The sequence below is a fragment of the Myxocyprinus asiaticus genome, chromosome 5, assembly GCF_019703515.2.
Source record: "Myxocyprinus asiaticus isolate MX2 ecotype Aquarium Trade chromosome 5, UBuf_Myxa_2, whole genome shotgun sequence".
NCBI classification, from domain to species: domain Eukaryota; kingdom Metazoa; phylum Chordata; class Actinopteri; order Cypriniformes; family Catostomidae; genus Myxocyprinus; species Myxocyprinus asiaticus.
The window spans coordinates 50,203,833-50,231,198 of record NC_059348.1 but is presented as its reverse complement, the minus strand read 5'-3'; the positions used below and the strand labels follow the sequence as shown (position 1 = coordinate 50,231,198).

Genomic DNA, 27,366 nt, shown 5'->3' with positions numbered 1-27,366 from the left:
TATACTGATACCTTTCAGAACTAAATAAAATAAATTGCTATATTAAAATTGGACGTAAATTTTCAATGAACTTGCTAAAATGCATTATAAGATTAGCCAGGGGTGGACTGGCCATAGGAGAAACGGGACTTTTTCCGGTGGGCCGGCCGTGAAACGGGGCTGAACGAAAGAGGTTTGGAACTAAATCAAAGAGTGTTTTGGTGAAAATGTGATCATGCTATCCATGTCAAACTCTGAGATGGTGATCTAATGATCTTAGGACACACACTGATTTGTAAAAGTTCCCAGGTACATGACTAGGAATGAACAACAGACATCTAGATGGATGCAGGTTCAAGCCCTATTTCTAATACTATATTCATTATATAGAACTTTCCATAGACCATACAGAAAAGGGGACATTTTTATACATTAGTTTCAAGAAGTGTTAAAATGAACAATAAATCATGGGTTCCATGACTAAAACCAAAACAAAATTTGGGAAGTGTATTATTGTGGATAATGACTGGTCACTTCACAGACACACAAACACCCAATGGCATAACACACTGGTTTTCCATCAACAAGATCCATGACATCTCTTGACTTTGTAGTCCTTTAGTTTGCTTTAGTTCTCTCATTGTAATCTCTCTTCTCTGGTTTTCCCTTCTTGTTTGCTCTCTCTTTCAGAGTCCAGAAGAAACAAAAGGGAATAAGACAGCCGTTATTGTCTTAAAATGGCATATAATTGCTCAGAAAGTCCATGAGTCCCTAAGACAATTTCTCTATCTCTTTCTTTCCATCTCCTATTGTGTCTTTCTAGAAAGGTGTATTAACCTTGATTCTGTGTTTCATGACTTGTCATACTGCGTACAAAGTTCACTGTACAAAAAGGAAGAAATAAAACAGACAAAAAACACACTGAGTCCAGAAAGTTCTTAGTGCTCCTTAAGTGTCTGATAAAACTCAGTCTCCATACAAAGCTACACAGAACACAAGACTTCATATGTGGTTTTGGCCATGTAACTCATCTGACCAATGTTCTCTCTCTTTCTCTCTCTCTTTCTCATCATTCATTCTAAAGTCTGGATTTAGGGCTGAGGTAAAACTGAGGTAAAGTCTTCAGCTCACTCAGTAGAGAAAAAATACAGACACACAAAGTCGCGATCACAAAAAAGCATCCCAAATATACCACAAAAATGTTTTCTACCCACAAATTTTGGTCAAAGCAATGCATCAAAATTGTTTGTATTTGATCTCGTAGACATATGTCAAGGTGTAGATTTGAGCATTGGAACCAATCCCTAGGTACACCGGGGGATCAGGGTGGTCCTTGCCCCCCCAGTCGTAAGCCAAGCCCACCCTGGCAACCAACCCAAACTGTCTGGACTACCCTGAGAGTCCTATGACCCAACTTAGCTGGAAATGAACCCAACTGGATCCAAACTGGACAAGTCCAACCACTGGCGACAGCTCAGTTTCCAAGATGTTGTTGAGACTTGGGTAACTGTTCTGCATTTATTTTGACTAAACCATTGTCCCATGTCCCAGCACAATTACCAAATTAAATGCTATTATCAAATATACAAATCTGCTGAAAGTGGAAACCATCTCAAATTAGTCTAAGTGTGAACAGATTCCGGGATAGATAGAGTCTTTAAGACGACAGGCTGCTGTTCTTTCCTCCATCCAATAAAGACACAATTACGTTCGGTTGGCCGCACTCATAGTCAGACACTCAGCAAAAGTGACAGCCACTGGGAACAACACATCCTACGTATATTTCTATATTTGTGAGTAATAAAGAGAGAGAGAGAGAGAGTTGAGTTGGCTGCTCATCTCTTAGTGAAAGAGGTCCATTTTGTCTGTCCTCATGCAATGTGTGACAGCAGTTCCTGACAAATGAGATAAGCATAAAACAAGACAATGGGCAGATGAAGAAAGAAAGAAAGACAGAGAGCTGCTGTGGTTGGCCAAGATGCGCCGACTCTGCAGTCGATATGAGGATTCAGCCTCTCGCATTTCTACATATTCTCACTCCTCTCATCCATCTTTCTCTGCATTCACTGGCCAGTGGGCGTCCGATCACTTCCTCCCTTCCCGAGTAGGTGACTGAAGTCAGCCAGGTCAATCAGCCCCCGAGACCCATGAAGCACAGTACGCGTTAGTCCCGCAGGAAGCTGCGACACTGGGGTGTAGTGGTGGCTGGATGGGGGTAAGCCATGACTGCTGATGAAGTATCCTTCATGGGTCCAACAAAGAGGCTCTCCGCTATACTCAATTTGGGTGCTGGGAGCCGACACCACCCTCCGTCGGTCAGGTGAGTCCTGGGGGGTCATGGGGTAGTTGTATTCGCCTGCTGACTTGCGAAGCAGGGTGCCTGGGCGTATGCCCTGATCACGGTACTTTGAGAGGGACACGTAACGTTGACGGTCAATGCCGGTTTCAATGGACTCCTCATGGCATCGCCCGGTGCCTTGTAAGAATTTAGAGCTGAGAAACAAGGCGGAAGGAGGAGGTGGGCACTGGGTTCCCACCGAGCTCAAGAAGGTCTGACTTTGGTCCCAGTTGGATCCGGAGTCGGACAGGCGTAACCCACGTTTCTGCTGCAGGGGTGTTTGCTCGGGCGTGGGAAGCAGACCAGGATCCAGGTCGCCTGCTTTCACCCATCCGTTAGGCATGACGAAGAGTGTCTCACCCTGAGAGCGTGGGCGGTCTGTGCCGCTATGTCGCGATACGCTCATAACAGAGCCACTCCTACTTTGTTCCATGATGCAACGTTCCTTCTCGCTCTTCCGCTGCCCATTGGAGGAGGGGGTGTTACTTTGCGAATGGTGGCGGTGTTTCTGGCCCATGATCCAGCACACAGCCAGACCAGAGAGCGCTGCCCCAGTAGAGAATGCAGAAACTGCGGCGACTACCAACAGGTTCAAAGTAACGAGACTTTCAGGTTCATCCAAGAAACTTTCACGTAAAAGGCCTGCAGAGAGAGGAAAAAATACAAAAAAGAAAAAAAAAAGAGATTGAGAGCAAAATATGTTACAATTCTAGAGTAGCAAATCTCTATTACAAACTACTACGAACACAGAACACAACAAGTGGGGAATTTATGAATGACTTGTGTTGACAGTGTCATTTATTTGCACATTGTTTTAGCACCTCATTAATTGTGTCAGGCAAAAAGCACTGAAAGTTGTAAATCTGGTGGATTTTATAATGAGCCTCATTTGCATAGAAAGAAGGAATGTTTACAGAGAAAATAATGATCATGGCATAATTTAAATATGCATGTCGCAACGCTATAATGCATATAGCGCACGCTTAAAGGAATAGTTCACCCAAAAATGAAAGTTCTCTCATCATTTACTCACCCTTATGCCATCCCAGATGTGTATGACTTTCTTTCATCTGCTGAACTCAAATGAAGATTTTTAGAAGAATTTCTCAGCTGCTTTGGTCCATAGATCAAAGTGCAAGTGAATGGGTGCAAAAAATTTTAAACTCCAAAAATCACATAAGTCAACATAAAAGTAATCCATAAGACTCCAGTGGTTAAATCAATATCTTCAGAAGCAATATGATGGTGTGGGTGAGAAACAGATCACTTTCACATTGTTCTTGTGTTTTTGGTGATTCACATTCTTCATGCATATAGCCCCCTACTGGGAAGGGAGAAGAATTTCAAGCAAAAAAGGACTTCTTATTGATCTGTTTCTCACCCACACCTATCATATCACTTCTGAATATATGGATTAAAACACTGGAGTCATATGGATTACTTTTATGATGCCTTTATGTGCTTTTTGAAACATCAAAATTTTGGCACCCATTCACTTGCACTAGCAGCATTCACTCTGACCTGATAAATTCATTTTGGTGACAATATTAAATAAATGCTTGATTTTTATATTAGCTATCTCTTGTCTCCCCTTCTTTTGTTATGGCTCAGAGTTGGGACCGTAACAAAAGGTTTTGTATTGTTTTCAAATTCTCCCCCCACAGACATGTCAGCCAATCCGATGTCAGTAAACCCATACTTGCAAAATGGTTGACATGCAGAGAGCATTTCGGATTGGCTAGTTTTCGTGATTGGCTTAGAAAAGCATGGTCTGCTCCTGTGACTCTCTCTCTCTTTTTTATTTTTTATTTTTTTTTAGCCAAGGGCTGTCACAGAGAAAGGTATTATATCTCAAGACACCTATTTCAGTGAGATCTGTCAGATAGTAGTTTTATAGGTGGTATTTAAAAATGTATGGTATCGCTTCCATTAAATATTGCTAAAATATCTGTAAAATATCGCCTCCTTTAAAGTCCTGCTTAATAGGAAAGTAAAACGTGTTTGAAAATATTGCTCGTCAAACACTGTCCTTGTGTGCCCATAGCAACCTGTGCCACTCAGGTTTATATCGGAACACTTCACAGTCAGTAGATGTAAGAAATAATATAAGCAGACTGGTCTAAAGAGATCAATGACATATTCAAAGAATGTAAAAATTCTCAGAGCTGATGACTCAGTGACTCATAGTTTTCATAGTCTCCATTCTAACCTTCCTACTGGAATGGGCGGTTGTGTAATTTTTGCCTTTTTCACTCAACAGCATTTCTTGTACTCTTTCTTTGACGGTTCCCAGTGAAATGTCCTTGGTTTTAACCTCTGTTTCCTCAGTCTTCTTCATCTATTATCTTTTCACTCTCTCTGCTTTTTCTTTGCTGACTATTTCTTCTCTAGCAGTGAGTGATTTTGTGTGGGCTGTGTCTCAGAAATGAGAAGCTGTCAGAGTCTCTCTGCCTCAGTATCCACGCTGGTAAATGTCTTCACAGTGAGGTGAACTTTAGCTACTTGTTTGGTGAATCACTCTTTTGATTTTATATTATATATATATATATATATATATATATATATATATATATATATATATATATATATAAGGTTTGGAATATTGTACAGATTTTGCTGTTTCAGAAGGAAATTGGTATTTTAATTCAACAAAGAGGCATTCAACTGATCACAAAGTATAGTCAGGACATTACTGATGTAAAAAAAAACATCACCATCACTATTTGAAAAAAGTCATTTTTGATCAAATCTAGACAGGCCCCATTTCCAGCAGCCATCACTCCAACACCTTATCCTTGAGTAATCATGCTAAATTGCTAAATTAGTACTAGAAAATCACTTGCCATTATATCACACACAGTTGAAAGCTATTTGGTTAGTTAAATGAAGCTTAACATTGTCTTTGTGTTTGTTTTTGAGTTGCCACAGTATGCAATAGACTGGCATGTCTTAAGGTCAATATTAGATCAAAGGACAACTGGCTCTAACAAGGACAGAAAGAGATGTGGAAGGCCAGATGTACAACTAAACAAAAAGATAAGTACATCAGAGTCTCTAGTTTGAGAAATAGATGCCTCACATGTCCTCAGCTGACTGAATTCTACCTGCTCAACACCAGTTTCATGTACAACAGTAAAGAGAAAACTCAGGGGTGCACGCCTTATGGGAAGAACTGCAAAGAAAAAGCCACTTTTGAGACAGAAAAACAAAAAGAAAAGGTTAGAATGGGCAAAGAAACACAAACATTGGACAACAGATAATTGGAAAAGAGTGTTATGGATATTAACCCCATTGAGCTTTTGTGGGATCAGCTAGACTGTAAGGTGCATGAGAAGTCCCCGACAAGACTGCCACATCTATGGCAAGTGCTACAGGAAGCGTGGGATGAAATGTCACCTAGACAAACTGACAGCTTGAATGCCAAGGATCTGCAAAGCTGTCATTGATGCACATAGAGGATTTTTTGATGAGAAATCTTTGAAGTAGTTTAAGAAGTTCTGATAATTTTTTTCAAATTGTAATAGTAATTTTTCACATTATTAATGTCCTGACTATACATTGTGATCAGTTGAATGACAATTTGGTGAACAACAGTACCAATTTCTTTCCATAAGAGTAAAATCTGTACATTATTCCAAACTTTTGGCCGCCAGTGTGTGTGTGTGTATATATATATATATATATATATATATATATATATATATATATATATATACACTGCCGTTCAAAAGTTTGGGGTCACTTGACTGAAATGTTTCTCATGATCTTAAAAACCTTTTGATTTGAAGGCAAGTCTGCTACCAATGTGATGATCTCCACGGGTCACGAGGATACACTTCTTCCTCCCCCGTCCCAGGCCGTTCCGGGGGTAGTCACAAGGAGCCAGGTAAGTGCTTTGATGTCCTTAGACTCAGCACGGCCACAAGTGGCACCTCAGGCTGCACCCCGTCGCGAGGCCCCGCCCACCGGTACGTCCGACACGGTTGTTCCCTTGGTCCCCCTCGGACCTCACGCTCCTCGTGACAGCCCCCCCCAGTGAATTCCCCTGAGGAAGAACCTTCTTTCTCAGGGACGGGGCACCATCCGGCACCCACGACCAGACCTCTGGAATCTCCATGTCTGGCCCTTGGACGGGACGTGGAAGACTTAAGTGGCCTACCACCGGCAGTGGTAGACATGATCACTCAGGCCAGGGCTCCCTCGACGAGACACCTGTATGACCTGAAGTGGCATCTGTTCGCTAAGTGGTGTTCTTTCCGATGCCAAGACCCCCAGAGATGCGCAGTCAGAACAGTGCTTTCCTTTCTGCAGGAGAGGCTGGAGAGGCGGCTGTCCCCCTCCACCTTGAAGGTGTATGTAGCCGCTATATCGGCACATCACGATGCAGTTGACGGTAAGTATTTGAGGAAGCACGACTTGATTGTCAGGTTCCTGAGAGGCGTGAGAAGGTTAAACCCCCCCAGACCGTGCCTCGTTCCCTTGTGGGACCTCTCCGTGGTACTTCGGGTTCTACAGGGAGCTCCATTTGAGCCCCTAGAGTCAGTAGAGTTAAAGGCGCTCTCTTTGAAGACTGCCCTCCTGACGGCACTCACCTCCATCAAGAGGGTAGAGGACCTGCAGGTGTTCTCTGTCAATGAACTGTGCCTGGAGTTCAGCCCAGGTGACTTTCACATGATCCTGAGACCCCGACGAACTATGTGCCCAAGGTTCCCATGACCCCATTCAGGGATCAGGTTGTGAACCTGCAAGCACTGCCCCAGGAGGAGGCAGACCCAGCCTTGGCGTTGCTGTGTCCGGTGTGTGCTTTTCGCATCTACTTGATCGCAAAGCTTTAGAAGCTCCGAGCAGCTCATTGTCTGCTTTGGGGGACAGCGGAAAGGAAGCGCTGTCTCCAAGCAGAGGATCGCCCACTGGGTCATTGACGCCATCGCTATGGCATATCACACCCAGGATGTGCCCCCCGTGGGGCTGCGCACCCACTCTACCAGGGGTGTAGCGGCCTCCTGGACTCTGACCAATGGCACCTCTCTAGCAGACATTTGTAGAGCAACACCTAACACCTTTGTGAGGTTCTACAACTTCCGGGTTGAGCCGGTTTCGTCCCGTGTGTTGGCAGGTTCAAACAGGTAAGTCTCGGGACAGCTGGCCAGGAGGCAAAGACGTGCGCTCTTTCTCCCAGTCGCGTTCACAAAAGTGTGGACCCTGGATGTCCTTCCTCCTTAGCCCTGTGGCTGGCGAGTTTTCGGAGAAATTCGTTGCCATCCCAGTACGTGTGCTAATTAGGCCCTGTACTGGGGTAGGTGCTCCACATGCACTAATTACCCCATTGGTAACCCCATGTGATGTATTTTCCACAAAGTGGTTTCCCCGTTGGTAAACCGCTCTGCTTTGGGCAGACGCCTCTCTGCCCCGGGTCACCTTGTCTGTAGAAACTCCTCCCCCCTCGGGTAGGACCTACCGCGGGACCCTTCCACATGACGTGCCTCCGACTAGACTCGGTAAGACCATGTGACGAATTTCCACTTGAAAGCCCCCCCTTCTCTGAGTGGGGCGTGGTCTCCGCGGTGTCCTGCTCTTTGGAGGGACACCACCTGACATGGACCTTATATGGCCCCCAGCTGAATGATTTTGTTTCTTTTTGGGGAGAAAAAAAAAGAGAAAAGGCCGCGGCTGGGCCGGCCGGTCCTCATTTTTTTGTGCAGTCGACTTGTCCCTGAGGTGCAGGGGACCATTTGACACCCACAAGAGTGTTGGGGGAGGTTACATGACGGCCGGGTGTGCTGGCTACAGGGCACACAGAGGTCTGCCCGTCTCGCCCCACTAGTCCACGTAACACAGTTCAGTAGTCGTGGCGTTTTGTATAGGGACCCCTAGTGTCAATTCATCGACACAATGTCTCATTCCCTCCATCAGGGAACGGAGGTTACGACAGTAACCGAGACGTTTCTGTGTAACCATAGGGCAGATTTTTGGTTTTAATACACAACTGAATGTCTGCTGAAATTGAATGTTTGGATATTGTGTCTCGGTCTTTTGCTTTTATTGGTGAACTAGACATAAAATCTTGCATCAATCAACAAACCATTTAGTAGTGCATAGCCAGAGTTTTGTATATTGGCATAATGTCTAATCCATTTTACAGCTTATTATGTCCAAGAACCACCAAATAAGACAGAAAGAAACCATCTGACTGACATGATGTTTAGGCATGGGTTAATCTGTAATGTGATACAATTCAGACAGCAAAGTGGAATATACAGGTGTGGGAAAATATATTTTGTTAAATTCAGACTGATCGCACAGTGAATTAGATGACAGGAGGTCAAAAGCTTTGCTGCTGAAATCGGTCTGTGCTTACCGAAATTCAAATCACTGCCCCCAGTGGCTGAAGCTGGGAAGGTTGTTAAACGTATGGTGACACGTGAGCTCCTGTCACCACGTGAAATGTCCACAGGGTGGTGCCAAAACTGAGTTATATTTTTAGTTGTAAATGATACAATAGTCAACAGGAATTCATATTTTATTAACCCTATTCCCTAACCCATCATGGGGGTTGCCCGCCCAATGCGTAGCATTAGAGTGTTCACATCTGAAGTGATGCAAAAAATTCTTATAAGGGGAGATAAATCATCTGAATGGGGTTGATTTCAGCATACATGAACTTTCGACAGCAACATGCGGATTGCCAGATTGATCATGTTGTATACTTGCTACTAATTGTATCAAACAAAAGTCTGAATATCTTTTAAGATTTGAGACTACAAACTGACAAATATTGGAACTTTAGGAACTAGTTCTTCTTCAGAAGTGTTTATTGTAGGAATCTGGGATCATTTGAAAGACACCTGTGTGTATATGGCTTCAATAGAGAAAACATACATTTGCATTGTATTACATGTATTTTTTTTTCCATTCATATTATTTTTAGGACTGGGGAATTTAACATGTTAATTTCTGTGATTAATAGTTGACTGTTTAATGTGTTAAAAAATTTACGAAAATCACTAATGTTTTTCCCCACTTTGTGTGGCTAAAATTGGCATATATAAATTTCCAGGAGGTGCATGCTCGACTGCACATCCTAGCAAAAAAACTGATTGCACATTTTTTCATTATGCGCGATGCAGGTCCTGAGTGTAATAAACATGGGAGTGGAATTACTGTACAGATAATGGAGACTTCAACCGCATACCGCTGTAGAGATACCACCATATTTCTTTGCATTGCCCGAAAATGCTCACTCACTGTCATTTGAACCAAAGTCAAAAGCGAAATCATGCAAAAAGGATTTGAGATTTTAAATTTTCAACAGGATTTAATTAGTTTTATTTCTGTATGTATAATGTCTATAATGCATTAGCAATGTACACTTAAGTCTCTCTTGCCAATAAAGCTTGATATGAATCTGCCCATTTGATCCTATTATTAAAAAAGTCTACTAGAAAACACCAGAAGATTTTGCCCAACTTTTAATTACAGCATACCCAATGATTTTATGGCATGTAAACATATACTTGTATCAAAGATTAAAACCTGTAAAAAATTTACTAATTTTCTTTACTGTTTTTGACCATTTTCATTTTATATTGTTTCTTGTTCTTGTGGACATATAAAAACCTAGGCACCCTTTCTCCAAGAAATTGCATTAAGCTTGCCAAACAGATTCGAACTTGCCGTTTTGAGAAAGCTCTTGTCATAGATGTGTTGTCTAATACTGAGACTAACCACTCCCTATCTAAAATTTTTTTTTTTCTTGTTTTACAAGAGTGCAATTAATCTTGCCCTCTTTTTCATTTTTATTATTTCTCCCTCCATCATATCAAGGTGTCTAGATTTTTCAGAAAGATCTCTTCAATTATCTCCCGTTTGCCTCTTAATGTTTAGATTTCTCACCGGGGTTCATTACATTCTCTGTGTTAATTTTGCTCCTCCCTTGCCTTTGTCTGTAAATCCATCCTTCAACCTCCAGATTTGTGTTGAATGTTAATTTAAAGCACAGTCAAGTAGTTCTGAGGATCAGGTGTTGGCTCTCTCTCTCTTCCTACCTCTTTCTTTGTTTCGTTCTCTATTTATATCTTGAGAGCAACTCACAAGTCAATTTCCTTACAAGCTAAAGCTTTTGTCCTTTACTAGTTGCTTATCAGATCTTGGGTAAAATCCGAGGCAGACATAGGTGACAAAAGTAAAAAGTCTGTCATCATTTACTGTCAGAATATCATTCATGATATTCCAAACCCATATGATGTTCTTTCTTTTGTAGATTAAAAAAAGGCAATGTTTTACAGAAAGTCTACATTTTACTTTAATTGCGTGGAAAAAGATGCAATGAAAGCAAATGCTGAGTGAGACTAACATCTCCTTTTGTGTTACATGGAAGAAAAAGTGACGTGAAACTGAAAAGGTACCACAGAAACCCAGACCAGCTCTGTTGTGACATGTTGACATTTTTGTATAGTTTTCCAGTAAAATATCCAATTATCCTTACATGAAAAAAATTTCAGAGAAACCTATCAAAATATAGTGAGATTTATTCTTAAAACAAGAAAAAAAATGATTTGCCAGTGGGTTAAGAAAAACAAACAGATTTTTCTTACCCCATTGGCAAAGTTTTTTTTTCTGAAATATGTCATTTGCCAAAAATCATACAGTGTGTCCATTCTGCCCTGTATGACTCAGCTGAATCTATATGTCTGCAGACATTTCCTCTGCTTTATAAACCTTGTCCATCTGCACATCTGTGCCAGCTTATGTTCAAGTTCTCTTAGAGTTGAGACTGCTGTTCCAAGTTCTGCTGGACTAAACCAGACCTTGGAACATATATAAGCTGTTCTTTCTGAGCCGTGAAAACAGCAGAGAGTGTTTCATTTGCTGCCAGATGGCTAGCTTTGTGTTCCCAGCCTTGCAAATACCATTTAGAGAGGAAAGCGAATCTAAGCTTTGTGCTTCTTTGAATGTTTGAAAACATAACTGATTTCAAGTTCACATTGTTCATTCATCTTCTGTTTACATATCGTTCCACCTTTTTAAAAGCATAAACTCTGTTGCAATGGCACAGAAACGGCATACAGTTGGAGTCAATTGTGAAAAAGAAAAGACTCAACACTATTTTTCTATATCTCGCCTGATTCAACCTGTGTCGTTGTTTTGACTTTGACTGCTTAAACTAAACTTTCAAACCAGACCGGACTGGATCTTTTCTGTCTCTTGCATCTTTGATGTTAAAAACTGCTGGAGAATTGCCTCTGAGCAAAGGCTAAAGCAGGGGTTTTCAAACTTTTTGATGGCATGGACCCCCAGATATGATGATCCTATAGGGAGGGATCCCATTCCTAAAATATAAAGGCAGCAATAGTATTTTCATGCATAAAGACCCATTTATACAGTGGGAGAAAAATAATAAGTGCATATGTTTTCTTTTCTTTTTTTTTTTTTTCTGTCATATTTGTAATATTTGAATTTTATATTGTCATTGTACTAAAGCCAAATTATTAATATTATTAAAATATTTTCTGGAAAATATTTTGTATTAAGCTGACAGTGTATTTTTTTCCCCTACTCACTGTTAATGTTAAATGTATAAACCTTAACAAAAGTATTTTCAGTTCAATGGAAACTTATTTTCAGGGCTCTATTTTCGTGTGTGTGCACAGACCGTGCACCATATCTTATCCAATTTTGTTAAGAGCACTAATTCTATGTGCAATTTTCATGCCAGCGCAAAGCACAAGTGGGCATGGGTGGGAGTGTTAACAATGGGTGTTTTGCATTTAAATGAAGTGGCACAAAGTGCAATTTGCTATTTTCCTAAGAAATAGTTCATTGTGCTAAGACGTTTCAAAAGCAGGTCTATTTTCAGCACAAAGTCCAAACTCAGTGCATTTGCCGTTTGGAGATTCCACCAGCAGGTGGTAATAAAGTTCAAGTCCAAACTCTGAAAATATAGTGGAACATCAAATTATGTCCCTGACGATCAGAGATGTAGCCATTTTATGAAGCAAAAAATTATTTCTATAATAGAGATTTGTGTTAGTCTATCTTTAGGTCATGGTTTATTTTTCAATTATTATTATTATTATTATTATTATGTTTATTTTTACAATTGTATTCATGATCTAATTTGTATAGGTATTTTTCCACCTGTTGTCATAAAGTGATTTTTTTAATCACTGTAAAAGGTGCTGGAGAAAGAAGATGGAGAGGATAAAATGTTTAGATTTGGTATACTGTATGTTCTTTTTGACCATTTCGTTATTTTGATTATATTTTCGATTAGTTTGAAGTGTAATTTGAATTTTGAAATATTTGTGGTTTAATTTTTTCGTGTTTCAATAAATTAATTGAACAATACAAAATCAGAATCGACAGGTAAAAGTGAAGTGCGTGCCGATACAATCACTATTTATACTAGCCATGATTTGTGTCAGGTGATGGAAATTATTAATAATACTTACATTCCCTAGAATTAAACGGAGTGTATTCCCAAATCCTGATGAGAATAACATTTTCTAAGCATATAAAAGGAGTGTGTCCATATATATATTATTCTAATTCATTGTATACAGTCCATTTACACAACCAGCTTCTTATGAATATGTTGTTTTTGTTTATATCACTGGTGCTTGAGGGAATGGACTATATAATAGGACGCAGATGCTGCAAAAACCAGAGAAAAACCTCTGAATTAAATTGCACTTGACTCAGCCCATTAATGCGTTGTGTGCGCAATTTAGCCAAACCCACTTGTGCACAGACTTTGTGCATGCTTGCACGGAAATACAAAAACTTAATGGCCATGCCCATTGACTTTGTGCTTATGACTTATGGCATAGCGCTGCACTTAGCATTCTTAAAATAGTAGTCTTTAGACAGTAGAATGAAACTGTAATCATTTCAAATTTGGTAGATGTGCATTTTTTAGTTTCTGTTTTCTATTATTTTCATTGCGGCCCCCTGGGGGTTCCTGGACCCCAGTTCGAAAACCCCTGCATTAAAGGACAGACCTGTTGGATGTATATCTGAAAGCTAGAAGGCACATTTACATGGCATCCCAAACAGGTGCACAAACTCACCATCACAGTCTCCGAGATGTGAGGTGTTGCCGTATTCAATGTCCTGCACAAAAGGTAATCTGCAAAACAGGAGAAAATGTATTTGAACATGAAACATGCACATATTCACAGATTTGATTGGCCATGTAAGTCCTGAAATATACTCTAGTCTACGCAAATACGTGAACCATATGTTCCTGCACAGCTGTTGAATCTACAGCACCACGGAAAAAAGAATCATATTTCAACATAATACCTAAGTTGTGAGCTTGCCATCTGCATTGAATGTAATGAGTTGTTGCATTTGCCAAGTATTCACTTTCTGGCCTAACAGTGTCTTAGAGTGTCCAAGCTTTGTCTGTAAGAGTGTTTGTGTGTGTTTAATATTTCACCTGGTGCCAGGCCTCAGGAGTGAACAGGTGCTTCCTCGAGTCCAGCCGCAGTACGGATCTCTGGACGCAATGCAGTTCCTACACAAACACAAACAAACATACAGAATGTTTCTCTGTTATTGCAGAGCACAATACCCACATCCTCTATATTGAATACACATTTCAAACAGACAATAATTATTGGGATTCACAGAGATTTAATGTACAGAGACTGCATGAACTGAAGATAGAAAGAGAATTAGACTGATATGACTCGAAGTTTTCACTATTGTCTCATATTCTCTCTAATCAGTCCTCTTCAGCTATGTATATAGTCTTCAAGGTTAAAGCTTCAACTCTCTGCAGACAGCACATTGAAGGCATGTGTGTGTGCCACCCATGGTAAGAAGTAACTGATGCAAAAGAACATACACATGTTGCTCATGGTCATGGTGCTTCAGATTTGCAAACTGCACTGGAGAGAGTTGTGTTGGTGCAGATGGTTAGATTGAGCCATACCTCATTCCCTCATGATGAGAGAACGACAGCCAACTCAATCAAACCATCCCATTAATCACGGCTCAATTACAGCACAGCATTACTGCATCACAGGAAGAGACTGTTCCAAATGTGCGATACAGGCAAAACCCAGCAAGAGTATGTATAAGAGAGCCTGTGTGTGTGTTTTATCTAAAGGAAACTGTAAAAACTGGTTAACAGTAATTTCAAAGCCGCTGATGAAGCAGCGTGTGTTTGGGTGGCACAATTTAAAATGGGAAATGCGTGTGTGTAAATGTGTGGAAGTTAACTTGACTTTATTTGTATATGTATTGAATTATATGTACTGAATCAAAGTAAATCTGTGTGTACATGCGGAAGTGACTGTGCTTATTTGTGCATAGAGGAAACCGGGGCTAGTTATCATACTTTTTATTCCAGTGAATATTTCTCAGAGTAGGTTTATTTTTGAAAGTCAATTTCAGTATAGGCACAAACCTTAAAATACTGGCTACAAATGGCTACTGAATATTAATTGAACACACGTTGACCTTTTGTGACAATTTGCCCCAATAGTAGAGCATGTTGTCATACTACATGGGGTAATTTGTTACAGTGGAGCCTGCCATTAAACCAGTGGGATAAGTTTCATGTGAAAACTTTAAAACCCCCTATCAAATACAACAAAATAAAAATCTACACCTCTCTTTAAATTTATGCCTGCAATAAACAGCCTATTGTAGGCTTTTCAGCTACATATAAAATGTAAAATGAGGTGCAAAATGATTTGTGAAACAACAACAATGAAAAAGGCAATGTACAAAACTATAAAAACATTGTTTTAGCCAAAAAATATTGCAACTGATAAATTGTAAACATTTGACATTTAAAACACATGTGACAACCTGCCCCTACCTAAACTGATGAAAATACCTTTGTGCTAAGTACAAAATCTGCTTCATTATAAAGCTGACCCTTATCTGAATGCATGCGAGTGTGGTTTAGTTATGTGGTTTAAGAGCTATAATAGGGTGACCGTACGTCCTCTTTTTCCCGGACATGTCCTCTTTCTCGGACCTTAAAAAAGCATCCAGCTGGGATTTCTAAATTTGCGGGATTCGGCTTTAGTTGCATTATGATGTGCATCTGGTCTAATACTTCATTGTGTGTGCGTGCATATTTGCTTTGCTTTAATCCCTCTTTGTAAGTCCCGCCTTCTTGCACACCAACTGGTCGATTTATAAGAGGCTTGCAGCAACTATTGGCCAAATTCCTGCCTGTCAATCTCTCCGTGAATGCACGAAGCGCTGTTGTGTTCGGCATCAAACAGTTGCTTGACAGTAGCAGCAAATGACAGCTGAGTGGAAACAATGCCTAAATGAAAGTGCAAATTTACAGAAGATTTGTACAAAAAATTCCCATGCTTTCGTCCAGGTCGAGATCCGTGGGAAGCAGAAGGTATGACATGTAAAGCTGTCACTTATGTTTCAGTTGCTAATAAAGGTGCAAGTGATTTAGAAGCACACATTAGCTCTGCGAAGCATAAAGGGTCAGCAAAAGGTGAAAGTTCATCAGGTAAATTAACGGACTACTTTTTGCGACCAGGTAAAATTAACACATTGCTTCATTTTCCATGGCCATTCAAAATAATAGTAATAGTAAATGAAGGTACACTCATTGCATCAAACATTTTAGTACATGGACATTCAAAAGAATGTTGGAAATTTGTATTTATTTATATATATTTATGTTATGCTAATAGAGTGTCTTTTTCACTGTATTCAATTTTGCATTCATAGTAACACTGTTTTGAACCCTATTATTCCAACCCCCACCAATCACCTAAATCGCCAGAATATGGTCACCCTAGCTATAACAAAAATATATTGATAGTGAAATGGTATTTTGGAGGGTGGAATTCATAAAAATGTTCTAATTTAAGAGGGTTTTGAACTAGGTGTTTAAAAACCAACATACAATACCTCTGCTAGAGAAAACACATATTTGCGCAATTGGACTTTTGAATCTTATTGTTACTGAGATACAACCCTTCCCCGAGTGACAACTAGTGAAAGACTGAATTTGAATGAGTGTGTGTACTCACTTCATGCATCTGGAGTGCAGTTGGCAGCGTGCGACGGGAACTCTCACCACACAGGAGTGGAAGGCCACCAGCAGGGTGTGACTGGGTTTATCCAGGGTCAAAGAAAAAGGCTGCCGTGCCTGTATGGAGTCATCGCCACACCTACACACACATTAAATCCATCAATACACTCACTCATGAGCTTTCATTAATAAACACTCCCCAGAACACATTTTACATTAACACTAATTAGCACCCAACATCTTATGTACACGCTTACATATCAAAGGCTATTTGTTGCTCAGCAACGTGGTGGGAATGTGCTAAATTAAGACTCATATACAGTATGGTACTGTGTAGCCATATGGCAATTATTTATTTTCTTTCATGTTCTCACCTGTCAGAGAAGGCTAAAACATAAAGCAGTGCTGAAAACAAAAGGGCAGTCTTTAACGTTTGCCAGGGTCACCCTTACAGGGTGACACCTGCTAAAGTGCTCCTCAAATCAAACACATTTCGGTATGTTTCTTCTACATGATGATTTTTGTTACATCTTTGCTGCAACTTTATCTAATAGAGTTTTATAGAAAATTAAGAAAATAGATACATTGGCATTTGGCAACTCTCCAAAAAGTCATTACCCTTACTTAATTGAATTGTAGAACGTGTTTTTTTTTTAAAAAGTAATTAATGTCTTCCTTGTTTCATTGAGCCAACATAATTTAGTTAGATTACTGTACATCAAATGAATGTACTACAGTAGTTTTAACTTAACTTCATTAGATTCGATTTACAAAGGTTTATTTAACAAATATTCTTATGTTGGTCCAACTTTATTTATTTTATTATTTATTAGTACATGCCAGTGTAAGGATGGTGAAACTGTTGCACTGTCAATTTATTAGCAACTGCTTATAGAGCTAAGCAGCACTCAAATCAAGAATCATTTGAAGTAAAATCCATCCTCAACTTAAGCACTAGTGCCAATCACAGCGGTAACCTCTAAAACTCCAGCAAAACAGACACTTTTTAAAATACCAATATAACAGAACATTAAACATTAACAAATCTCTTCCTATTCTCATCTTGTTCAAAAATGCATAAAATAACACATAATTTTAACACTTGTTCTTCCAATCCTGTCCCATGCAATGCATGCTGGGGAAGGGAAATGCCGTGCCCAATTTAATCAATGCCACATTAACACCACAAAAAGCAGGGGCGGACTGGCCATAGGGAGAACCGGCCACTAAACGGGGCCGAACGGGCGACGATAAGCTGAAGCAGGTTGCCACGTTATGCCGAACGGGGCTGCGACTGGCTGAAGAGGGACGCAAAACGGCACCGCGATATGCTGAAGGGGGTTGCAATATGCAGAAAAGGACAGTGACACCACGCTCAACATTTGGCCTAATGCATTTTCTTATTGGAAATTTTTATTGATAATAGCATTGCATTTATTCATTTATTTGGAAGTGTTTACCATAATATATTTGCATTTATGCATAAATAGTACAATTATGATATTTATTTCTACTTTTCAGACAAAAATGAACCATGCAATGTTTTATGTAAAGGGCAAGAAGAGTGCACAGAATGACAACAGTGGGGACAGACAATGAAAATGACATCGATAATTGACAGTATCGAAAAACGCATGATAACGATTCACTTTATTTTTTTAGGAGTTCCAAGTCTATAAATACACAAGTTAAAGAAATATTATAATTTTCATACAAATAAATAAATAAAACAACTAGTTTTGGACTATTTTCTATTGTGGTACAGAGCTGCCATATAGTAACATTTTCACAAAACGTATATTTTTTTATTTTTTTTTAGTATCTGGTCACGCTTTATATTAAGTGTCTTTAACTACTTTGCACTAACATTAAAATACATACAATACAGTGAATTTACTGTGTAACTACATGTTCTGCAAAATTCTCACATGATTCACATTTGCTGCAACTGAGGTTGAGGTACAAATATGTTTAAGAGTAGGGTTAGGGTTAGGGGTAAGGTTAACAGCATAACTACAAATGTAATTAAATTCAGCTACTTTAAATATAATGTAACAACACAGTTATACAAAATAAGCACATTGTATGAAATGCTTAAGTAAATAATAGTTAAAGACACCTAATATAAAGTGGGACCATTTATCTTTTATTTTTGTTATTAGAGCTATTTTATGTCAGAAAATTAAATGTGGAAATATATTCTATCATTACAACATAATGCGTACCATGCAGCGTTAATGTGCAAAGAGGTTAGCCAGTCATTACAGAGGTTGCTCACAATCTTAAAGATACGGTAGCCAAAAAGGTCAGAGAGGGGGTGGACATTGACGAAAGTAAAACGAAAAAATCTAGACTAACATTATAAGTGGAATTCAGGGGCATAAAATGCAAAAAAAAAAAAAAAAAGGTACAATATGGTCCTTTTATGAAACAGGCATCTTGACACAGCACACTTGCAGAAGTGTGAACATTTCCTCTACTATACCGAAAATCACAACAAAATGTTGAAGTCGTGGCCTAGTGGACATGTGCTCTATCCTATTACTCTTCTCTCTGCTCAATAATTGACTATAAAAAGTGGCAAAAGCCCAAAATAAAATCCACACTAACAGACTTTCATTCAGAGTTGGCCAGTTTCCAACTCGCATAAACTATCAAGCAACTAATGGTGCATTACATTATTGCAAAATTTCTAATTAAATGATGACATTGGCACATCAGAGAACTCTCCAGAACAGTAGTTCAAACAATATCAAACATCTACTCTAAACAATGATAAATACAATAAATGGCAAGAGATTGGGGAGTACCCTTTTCTGTTCCATCATGACAATGTCCCTGCGCACAAAGCGAGGTCCATTTACTGAGTCTGGTGTGAAAGAACTTTTAAAATAAGGTGCCTTTTAAACTGTTCTGAGACCAGTTTCCTTTAAAGTTCCATTCATTCAAAAACGCTCTCGGTTAAAAGTCAGTAATTGATAGGCAACAAGGCAGCAAGTCAGCTGCCTACTTTCGGATGCAGCTCTTGACTGGCCAGACCGGCTGGACCACACTGTTGCTCTTCTATTTAAATGGAAGCACATCTCTGCAGCCTTGTTCCACCAACCAGTTGCTAGGGAAGACCAACTCCCTATCAATTCCAATGGTTTTGAAATTAAATGCTCAACAAGCACAAATGGGTTTATGTTTAGGTGTCCACATACTTTTAGCCATATAATATATCTATATGCCAAATGCAGGAATGTTTAAGTTGCGTGAGAGTCTGGGTGTCATCCAGAGAACACCTGAGGTAAAACAAAAGGTTAGCCAAACACAGTCATCTCTTTTTTTTCAGGTGAGTGTGTGTTCCAAGAACTGTGTCCTGCTGAGAACCTTATCTCAACCGCTACACAACTCGCCTTCATCTCCCAGCATGCATCTCTCTGAACCTCACTGTTCTTCCTCCAGACATGTAATGCCTTTCATCTTCAAAACACCAGCCATGGTTTCATCCAGCAGATTGCTACACACAAACTAATACTGAAATAATCAGTGAAACTCTGTGGGATCGTTTGACCTCCTTCTGCTTTTGTAGGCATTTTCAAATGCACTGTGGTTTGCTTACAGATAAATCATAGATTTATCTTTTCCATTGCATTTGATGTTGGATATATTGTACTCTTTTACTGTCAGTTTTTATTATTCACATTTATTGTAAGTTTTTATTCCACAGCTAAATGTCAATGAAAGTAAACAACCATTGGGCACTGCTTTGATCAAACAAATGTAAATAAATAAAATAAATAAAATCTGGAAGCAGAAAAGGAAGGTAAAGACCAAAGATCCATTATGTCCATTATGGTTGCAAAATGTATTTGCATTGGTTGATACTGTACTACTGACAGCTGTTTTTCTAAACGACAACACATAATTTAAATTAATTTAAACTGATTGAACACTGTTCACAACACTCTACAGTGTCATTTAAGGGTTAAACTTCTGGCGCACAAGTCATGTGATACAACATCATGGTGTCGACTTCCATGAAGCTCTTCTATGACCGCAGAGCCAACAAAAGTGCCTCTGGTAAGAAACGTCTTTACGTTTTTTTCATTGAAACATGCTTAGCTATAAAGAGTAGCGTCTCTAGTGTCGTTTGATATGCCGCTTTAAAAAATCCATACATTTTTCACGCGTCAGTGTGCTGATAAACATGATGTCCACATACGTGTATTTTGGGACATTATTCCCTCAAAAATGTAAATAACATGTTAGTTATTTTTAATAACTTTCAACATTAACACATCTATTGGTCATTTCACTTAATTTTAATTTAAATGTTGTCGTGTACAAAAAAATGTAAGTCATTCACTAAATAGGGAGCAAGGGAGCAAGGGGACATCCTACAGCTTTCTATGCAGCTAAGTGCATTCGCTCATAAAATTTGACCAGAAGTTCAGTTACAGGCTGCAGAACATGTTAGCACCATGCAAACATGGGACAATGGTAATCAATAATTAGATTCAGAATTTATAATGCTACATTTTATTTGAACATGGTTGGCAGTAATTAGATGATGCTGGTCATTACTTTGAACAAGAATAATTTATTCAGCTTTACAGAAAATCAGCTGTAATGTCTGTAACTTCTCAAAAATATGAATAACCAACACTCCTGGAAACATAATAAAAAATTTGATGAAAAAAATCTGATTTTCTATAACTTGGTATTATTTAAAATGTCACAACTTAGTCCCGCTGTCCACATATGTGGACATCCATTTTTAGGAAAACTATTTGCTCTAGATTTATTTATTATTTTTTTTTTTTTTTTAATTTGCTTGTTTATTAGATGCTACTAGTTACAAATAAAAAAGGAAATGGATACTGCACACAGCAATCATATTCGGGTCTCAGGAGGTTAAAGATATCCATTAGGGATACACAATATACAAGTATCAGCTGATTTTAGCTGTCTGATTAAGCTGATTTTGGAAAGGAAAAATATTAAAGGAATAATTCATTATAAAATAACATTATTCTACTAAAATGGGCCTTAATGTATAATTATTGATTCTATATTATGAATTCCAAGTGTTCATTTATTGACTGGATTGGAGGCCAGTGAAACTAAATCAATAGGCATTTTATGATATCCATGACTGAAAATGAATTCAACCTCACTGTTCACATAACTGACATCAAACCTGACATGATGCATCTTGAAGCAACATTTTTGAATATGCACAAACATCATCCATTTTTGGGAGAACAAATCCATAGAAATTTGCCATATGACTCTTTTTTTTTTTTTTTTTTGGATTTACCCCTTTTTCACCCAATTTGGAATGCCTAATTCCCTATGTGCTTTTAAGTACTCATGGTCGTGTAGTGATTTGCCTCAATCCAGGTGGTGGAGGACGAATCCCAGCTGCCTCTGTGTCTGAGACTGCCAACCCGCACATCTTATCACAGGGCTTGTTGAGCACATTGCCACGGAGACATAGCGTGTGAGGAAGCTTCACGCCACCCACGCTCAACTCACCACCAAGAACGAACCGCATTATAGTGACCACAAGGAGGTTACCCCATGTGACTCTACCCTCCCTAGCAACTGGGCCAATTTAGTTGCTTAGGAGACCTGGCTGGAGTCACTCAGCACGCCCTGGGATTCGAACTAGCTGACTGGCGAACTCCAGGGGTGGTAGCCAGCGTCTTTTACCACTGAGCTACCCAGGCCCCCTTTAACGTATAATTATTGATATCGGATGAAGATTCTATATTATGAATTACAAGTGTTCATTTATAGACTGGATCGGAGGCCAGTGAAACTAAATCAATAGGCATTTTATGATATCCATGATTGAAAATGAATTCAACCTCACTGTTCACATAACTGACATCAAACCTGACATGATGCATCTTGAAGCAACATTTTTGAATGTGCACAAACATCATCCATTTTTGGGAGAACAAATCCATAGAAATTTGCCATACACTTAATTTATGACTCTTAAACTGGTTTCAAGGAGAATTCCCACCTCTCTTGGTTGTAGCCCTCCAGTTCTTCCAAAAATATATTGCTGTTGGAATATGGGTTCTCTGAGCTGGTTGTGATAAGGAACTTGAGAACAGTTCCTCTGGTGGATCCAAGGAACACCACAGTCCGGTTCCGATAGGGGCCTGCCTCAGTGTCCACCACCATTGTGTTCAGCTGGTACCTTAAAAATGAGGTGCAAAAAGCAAGAAGCACCATTTTATAGAAGTTTATTGCTTTTATAAAACATCGGCAACAACAATATCATAAAATACTCAATGTTAAATATTTAATACATGTTTTCATTATATTAACATTTTCTCCTCTAAGTAATATATAGTAGTTGAAAAGCCACAGAAGTGCATACAGTATATCAGCTTGGAATACAAATGTGGCTCTTCCAATTAGATTTTACAGCCAGATTGGTTTAAACAATGTTTTCCCCATTCTTGGTGTATTATTTTTAAATACAGCCTAAGGAATAATTAAAAAGGGATGTAAGAGATTAAAGTTGTAAATATTATCTCTGTTGAGACTCGCAAAGAATAGGATTTATTTTTATTTAACAAACTTAAAAAGGATTATTTGGATTAAAGCAGGCATGCACTGAGAAGTGTCACCAAAATCACTGATGGCTTACATCAAGTTTTCCTCTCTGTGTACTTTTAACTTTATTCTAAATTTGAAAATCTGGCTAGGCTGATTCTATTTTTCTTCAAGCCATTCACTAACGCTTTTTCAAGATGAATATAGAGCAAAAATGGTCTGTCATTGATTCTGAACCAAATGTGATTTTTTTTTTTCTCTCAAGACAACTACAGTGCCACTCTCCTATGATAATTTACCTCTCATTATCTTGAAGGGGCCTTGTGGCTATTTCAATAAAATTCTAAAAAGAGAGATGATTTATAGATTAATTTTTCTCCTTTCAGAAAAGTTTTGTTCACAGTTACTCAAGTCTGAAGGCCTCAGGCAATTTGCTCTAGACAGAAGCACTTCTGAGGTTCGGATTTATATTTAAACTTTATTTCTCTAACCTTGAGAAAGACTGCAGGAGCACTTTAAGTAAAATGATCACAGACTGATGTCCTTTGAGTGTGCTAACATTAGCTCTACTACAGCAGAGCTTAGGCTTTGTTTCAAGATTTCTTACCAAATTTCAGACTAAGCAGCAGGGCTTTGAGAAAGGCCTCAAGAATTATGTCTCACCTTTTCAATTCTCAAAAACACACTTCGTTTATCAAGCACTTCTAGTTTTATTGATATTTCATTATAACACCTTGGGTTTTTGTGCTTAGTATATTTCTTACCGCACCATGGTCTTGACTATCCAGGGTCTATGTCCCAGCAAGGGGACCGCCTCATCCATCAGAGGATGAGTCTTGATGAAATTCAGCACTTCATCTGGAAGAGTGTTGGAGGAACTGAATCTCGAACCCTGGACAACACAGCCTCCAGGCCTAGGAACATAAAAGATCCACAATAGATATGAAAACGTGCCAAACTGAATGCTTCACCACATTCTCAAAACACTGTGGTGGTCATCGCACAAATGTGAATCAAGTGAGTTTAGAGCTATGGGTCTAGTAGTCTTCCAGCTTTGATTCGCACTTGATTCTCACCAGCAGGACCTTTAGGCTTCATGCCTAAGCAGAGACCCCCCAGTAATTTTTAACATCAAATATATTGATGGAATGAGGGATCTGTATGATTGTACGTGCACCTACTGTATCTGTGGGTCATGGCTTTGGGCAAAAACTGTAAAATGTCTACCAGCTAAATATTCTTACAATTATTGGCAAGGAAGATGACCTACATGTTTAATATGGGCACAGACAGACAGATAGAGAGATTGATTGATTGATTGACTGATTGATTGATTGATTGACTGATTGAACAATACATTGAACGATAGATAGAATGAATGATAGAATGAATGACACATAGATAGAACAAATGAATGAACAATAGATAGATAAAATGAACGAACGCTGGAAAAAACAAACAATAGATAAAACATATGAACAAACAAATGTTAGATAGAGCAAACAATAGAACGAGTGAACGAACTGACAACAAATGATCGATAAAACAAACAAATGATAGAATGAACGTACGAACGAATAATAGATTGATACCATGAATGAACGATAGAAATAACGAACAACAGATAGATCAAATGAACAAAGGATAGAACAAACAGATCAGTGAACGAATGAACAAATGACTGATAGAAAAAAGATAACGATAGAATGAACGACAGATAGATAAAACAATAGAATGAACACTAGATAGATAGATAGATAGATAGATTGATAGACTGAATGAATGAATGAATGACAGAACAAACAAACACTATAATGAACTATATACTGCAGAGAGATCGAATGATAGAATGAACAATAAAACAAGCGATAGAACAAACTGATATAAGGTTAACTGATTTGGGGACAGGACAAAAGTTGTATACTTGGGGTTAGTCCCCGATGAATACCTGGGTTTAGGTACCAGTTCGTCAGGTACTGGTGTCCATATGGACTCTGGTGATTTCTGCTCCTTGAATCTTCCCTCAAACACACGTGCCAGCTGCTGCATGTCAAACGCACACACTGCTGAGCCGGGGATGCTGGGTAAAATCACAGAGTAACAACAGGATCAAGACTTGCCAGTGATTCAATCCACAACTCTAACATGATGATACACACACACACACACACACACACACACTCCCACACACATACACGCACACACACTTTCATAAGTACACGCACACTGTCACTATGGGCCCAAGCCAAAGTGATGTGTCACAAAACAGAACTACTCTTTTTCCAGAGCAGACAGACTCATCGATCAATCTGCGTCTCATTATAGAGTGTCTCCACAGCCACTCACATCACATTAATAAACTCAGGTTGATGAAAAAGCAAGTCTCCACTAAATACTGCAAATGATGTCATAATTTTTACATAAATCTAACTAGCCTCTAAATCTATTAGCTCAGCTATGCAACATTTCCACCTGGTTTTAGATGTTTCTCCTAAAAGAGGAAAAATAAAACAGACAGAAATAAGAAAATTGTTGACATTATTAATGTACAGTAAGTATAGAGCTATAAAATGAATGAGTAGCATCATTTGGTCTTGGAAGAATTTGATATGAAATCTTTTCATTCATGCAGAAATCTCTGAATTTTGATTGCAGACTTTGGCATCATGGGATATCTGAGCACAGTTTGTGACATGGTTGAGATCTCTTATGCAATTTTCTAAAAACTTTCAGGATAAAGTGATAAAGAGTTACAGAAATGTTACCACATATACACTATTGCTATACACTCATTGGTATAATTTTAAATACACAATTATTAGGAATAAAAAGCAAACAACTGAAAAGATTTTAAAACAAAAAGTGTCTGATGCTTGATGTACATGAAGACAAAGAACATCATATATCAGGCATGGAAGCGGAAACTGTAAAATAAACAGACAGGACCTGGGCAAGAGAACAGACTGTTCATGTACAGCCCAATGGTGCGTGAGTGTGTGGTGAGGTAGGGAGTGTGTTCTGGTCTGCAGGTGTTCACCATGTGTTATTCAAACAATGGGGGTTCAAATGGACAGTTGAGGGAACCTGGATCCCCTTATCTGCCCAGATTTCAGTTTTCAGACAAAACAAGACAACAAATCATGTCTATTAATTGACTGATCATGTATTTTTCATTTGAGAACATTTTATGGCAGTCCACAACCATGTGCAACATATGAAATGATCTATTCCAGTGTGCTCTGATGCATACATGCATCATTTTGGGTCAAGTGATTTTTCTTGTTATTTCTCAACAGAAATGGTGACCTGTGATTTAATTATAGGAACTTTTGGCACTTTTTGTCAAAGCATGAAAATCCTGTGGTAACAATATTGTTGTAACAGATTATGTCAAAATTAGACCAAGCAATTTATTTCTTTTTTCTTTTTTTCTTTTTTTTTTCACAAATCAAATTTTAGGTTTTAAGCTAAGTTTCTTCTTTATCACTTACTCTGCAACACTGATTTACATTTTTTTTTTTTTTTTTTTTTTTTTTTTTTTTTTTTTTTTGAAGAAGAAGAAGATGCATATACATTTTTTTATATTTTGTATTTTTGAATGCACTCTACTATACATGTGAATTAGCAGTGTCTGCCTTTAATGTTCATGGTGGTGGCGTAGTGGGCTAAAGCACATAACTGGTCATCAGAAGGTTGCTGGTTCAATCCCCACAGCCATCACCATTGTGTCCATGAGAAAGGCACTTAACTCCAGGTTGCTCCAGGGGGATTGTCCCTGTAATAAGTGCACTGTAAGTCGCTTTGGATAAAAGTGTCTGCCAAAGGCATAAATGTATATATCATAGGAATATAGTTACTTTTTACCTTATATACCAGAAGAAATTAATGTCCTGCTTTGAAAATACATAATTTTCTTGAGTTATTAATTTACAGGGGGAAAAAGCTGAACTGTTAAATCGATCATTTCAAAATAATACGCCTATTGTTCTTTTTCCATAAAATATGCTGAATTGAGATGTTAGACATTTTTAACAAACATTTGATACAGTATCTTTAAAAAAGGCCCATGGTGTGGGCTTTAAGATGCACTAGGATTTATGGTGGCATGTATGGGCTAAGGTGTGTTACATAACAGTTTATCTAATATCTAAAAACATACAGTATCTAATAATACTTACTATAAGAATGTAAGATTTAGGACTTCTCTGTGTGAGAAAAAAAAGAGTAAAGATGGGTGCTTAAACTGATAGACTTAAACTGATAGACTGCGGAACAACAGAAGGATGAAATCCTTCATGTGAGTTCACCCATGGTCTCTCATCCTCTGTTCTGAGGACAGATTTGGCTGGTTTTGTGTGAAGTCCAGCTGGAATATGGAGGAGATGACTTGTCTGCACTCCTCACCTGACACTAGACCTGCTGAGACAACACTGGCCAACATTTGACCAATACTGGGCCAACACTA

The 27,366-nt window shown here is 38.7% G+C and overlaps 1 protein-coding gene across 1 annotated transcript in view; it reads right to left on the bottom strand.

Annotated features, from left to right (window-relative positions):
• Positions 1-114: 114 nt before the first annotated feature.
• Positions 115-27,366, bottom strand: part of LOC127441556 (semaphorin-6B-like) — a 163,675-nt gene continuing 136,423 nt past the window's right edge. Inside the window, exons 11-17 of the mRNA XM_051699122.1 lie at positions 24,850-24,981; positions 23,666-23,815; positions 22,360-22,539; positions 16,339-16,479; positions 13,758-13,835; positions 13,387-13,445; positions 115-2,959 (exon numbers count right to left, since the gene is read on the bottom strand). Of these exons, the coding sequence (XP_051555082.1) occupies positions 2,043-2,959; positions 13,387-13,445; positions 13,758-13,835; positions 16,339-16,479; positions 22,360-22,539; positions 23,666-23,815; positions 24,850-24,981 (1,657 nt within the window). The 3' untranslated portion in view covers positions 115-2,042. The remainder of the gene's footprint in view (positions 2,960-13,386; positions 13,446-13,757; positions 13,836-16,338; positions 16,480-22,359; positions 22,540-23,665; positions 23,816-24,849; positions 24,982-27,366) is intronic.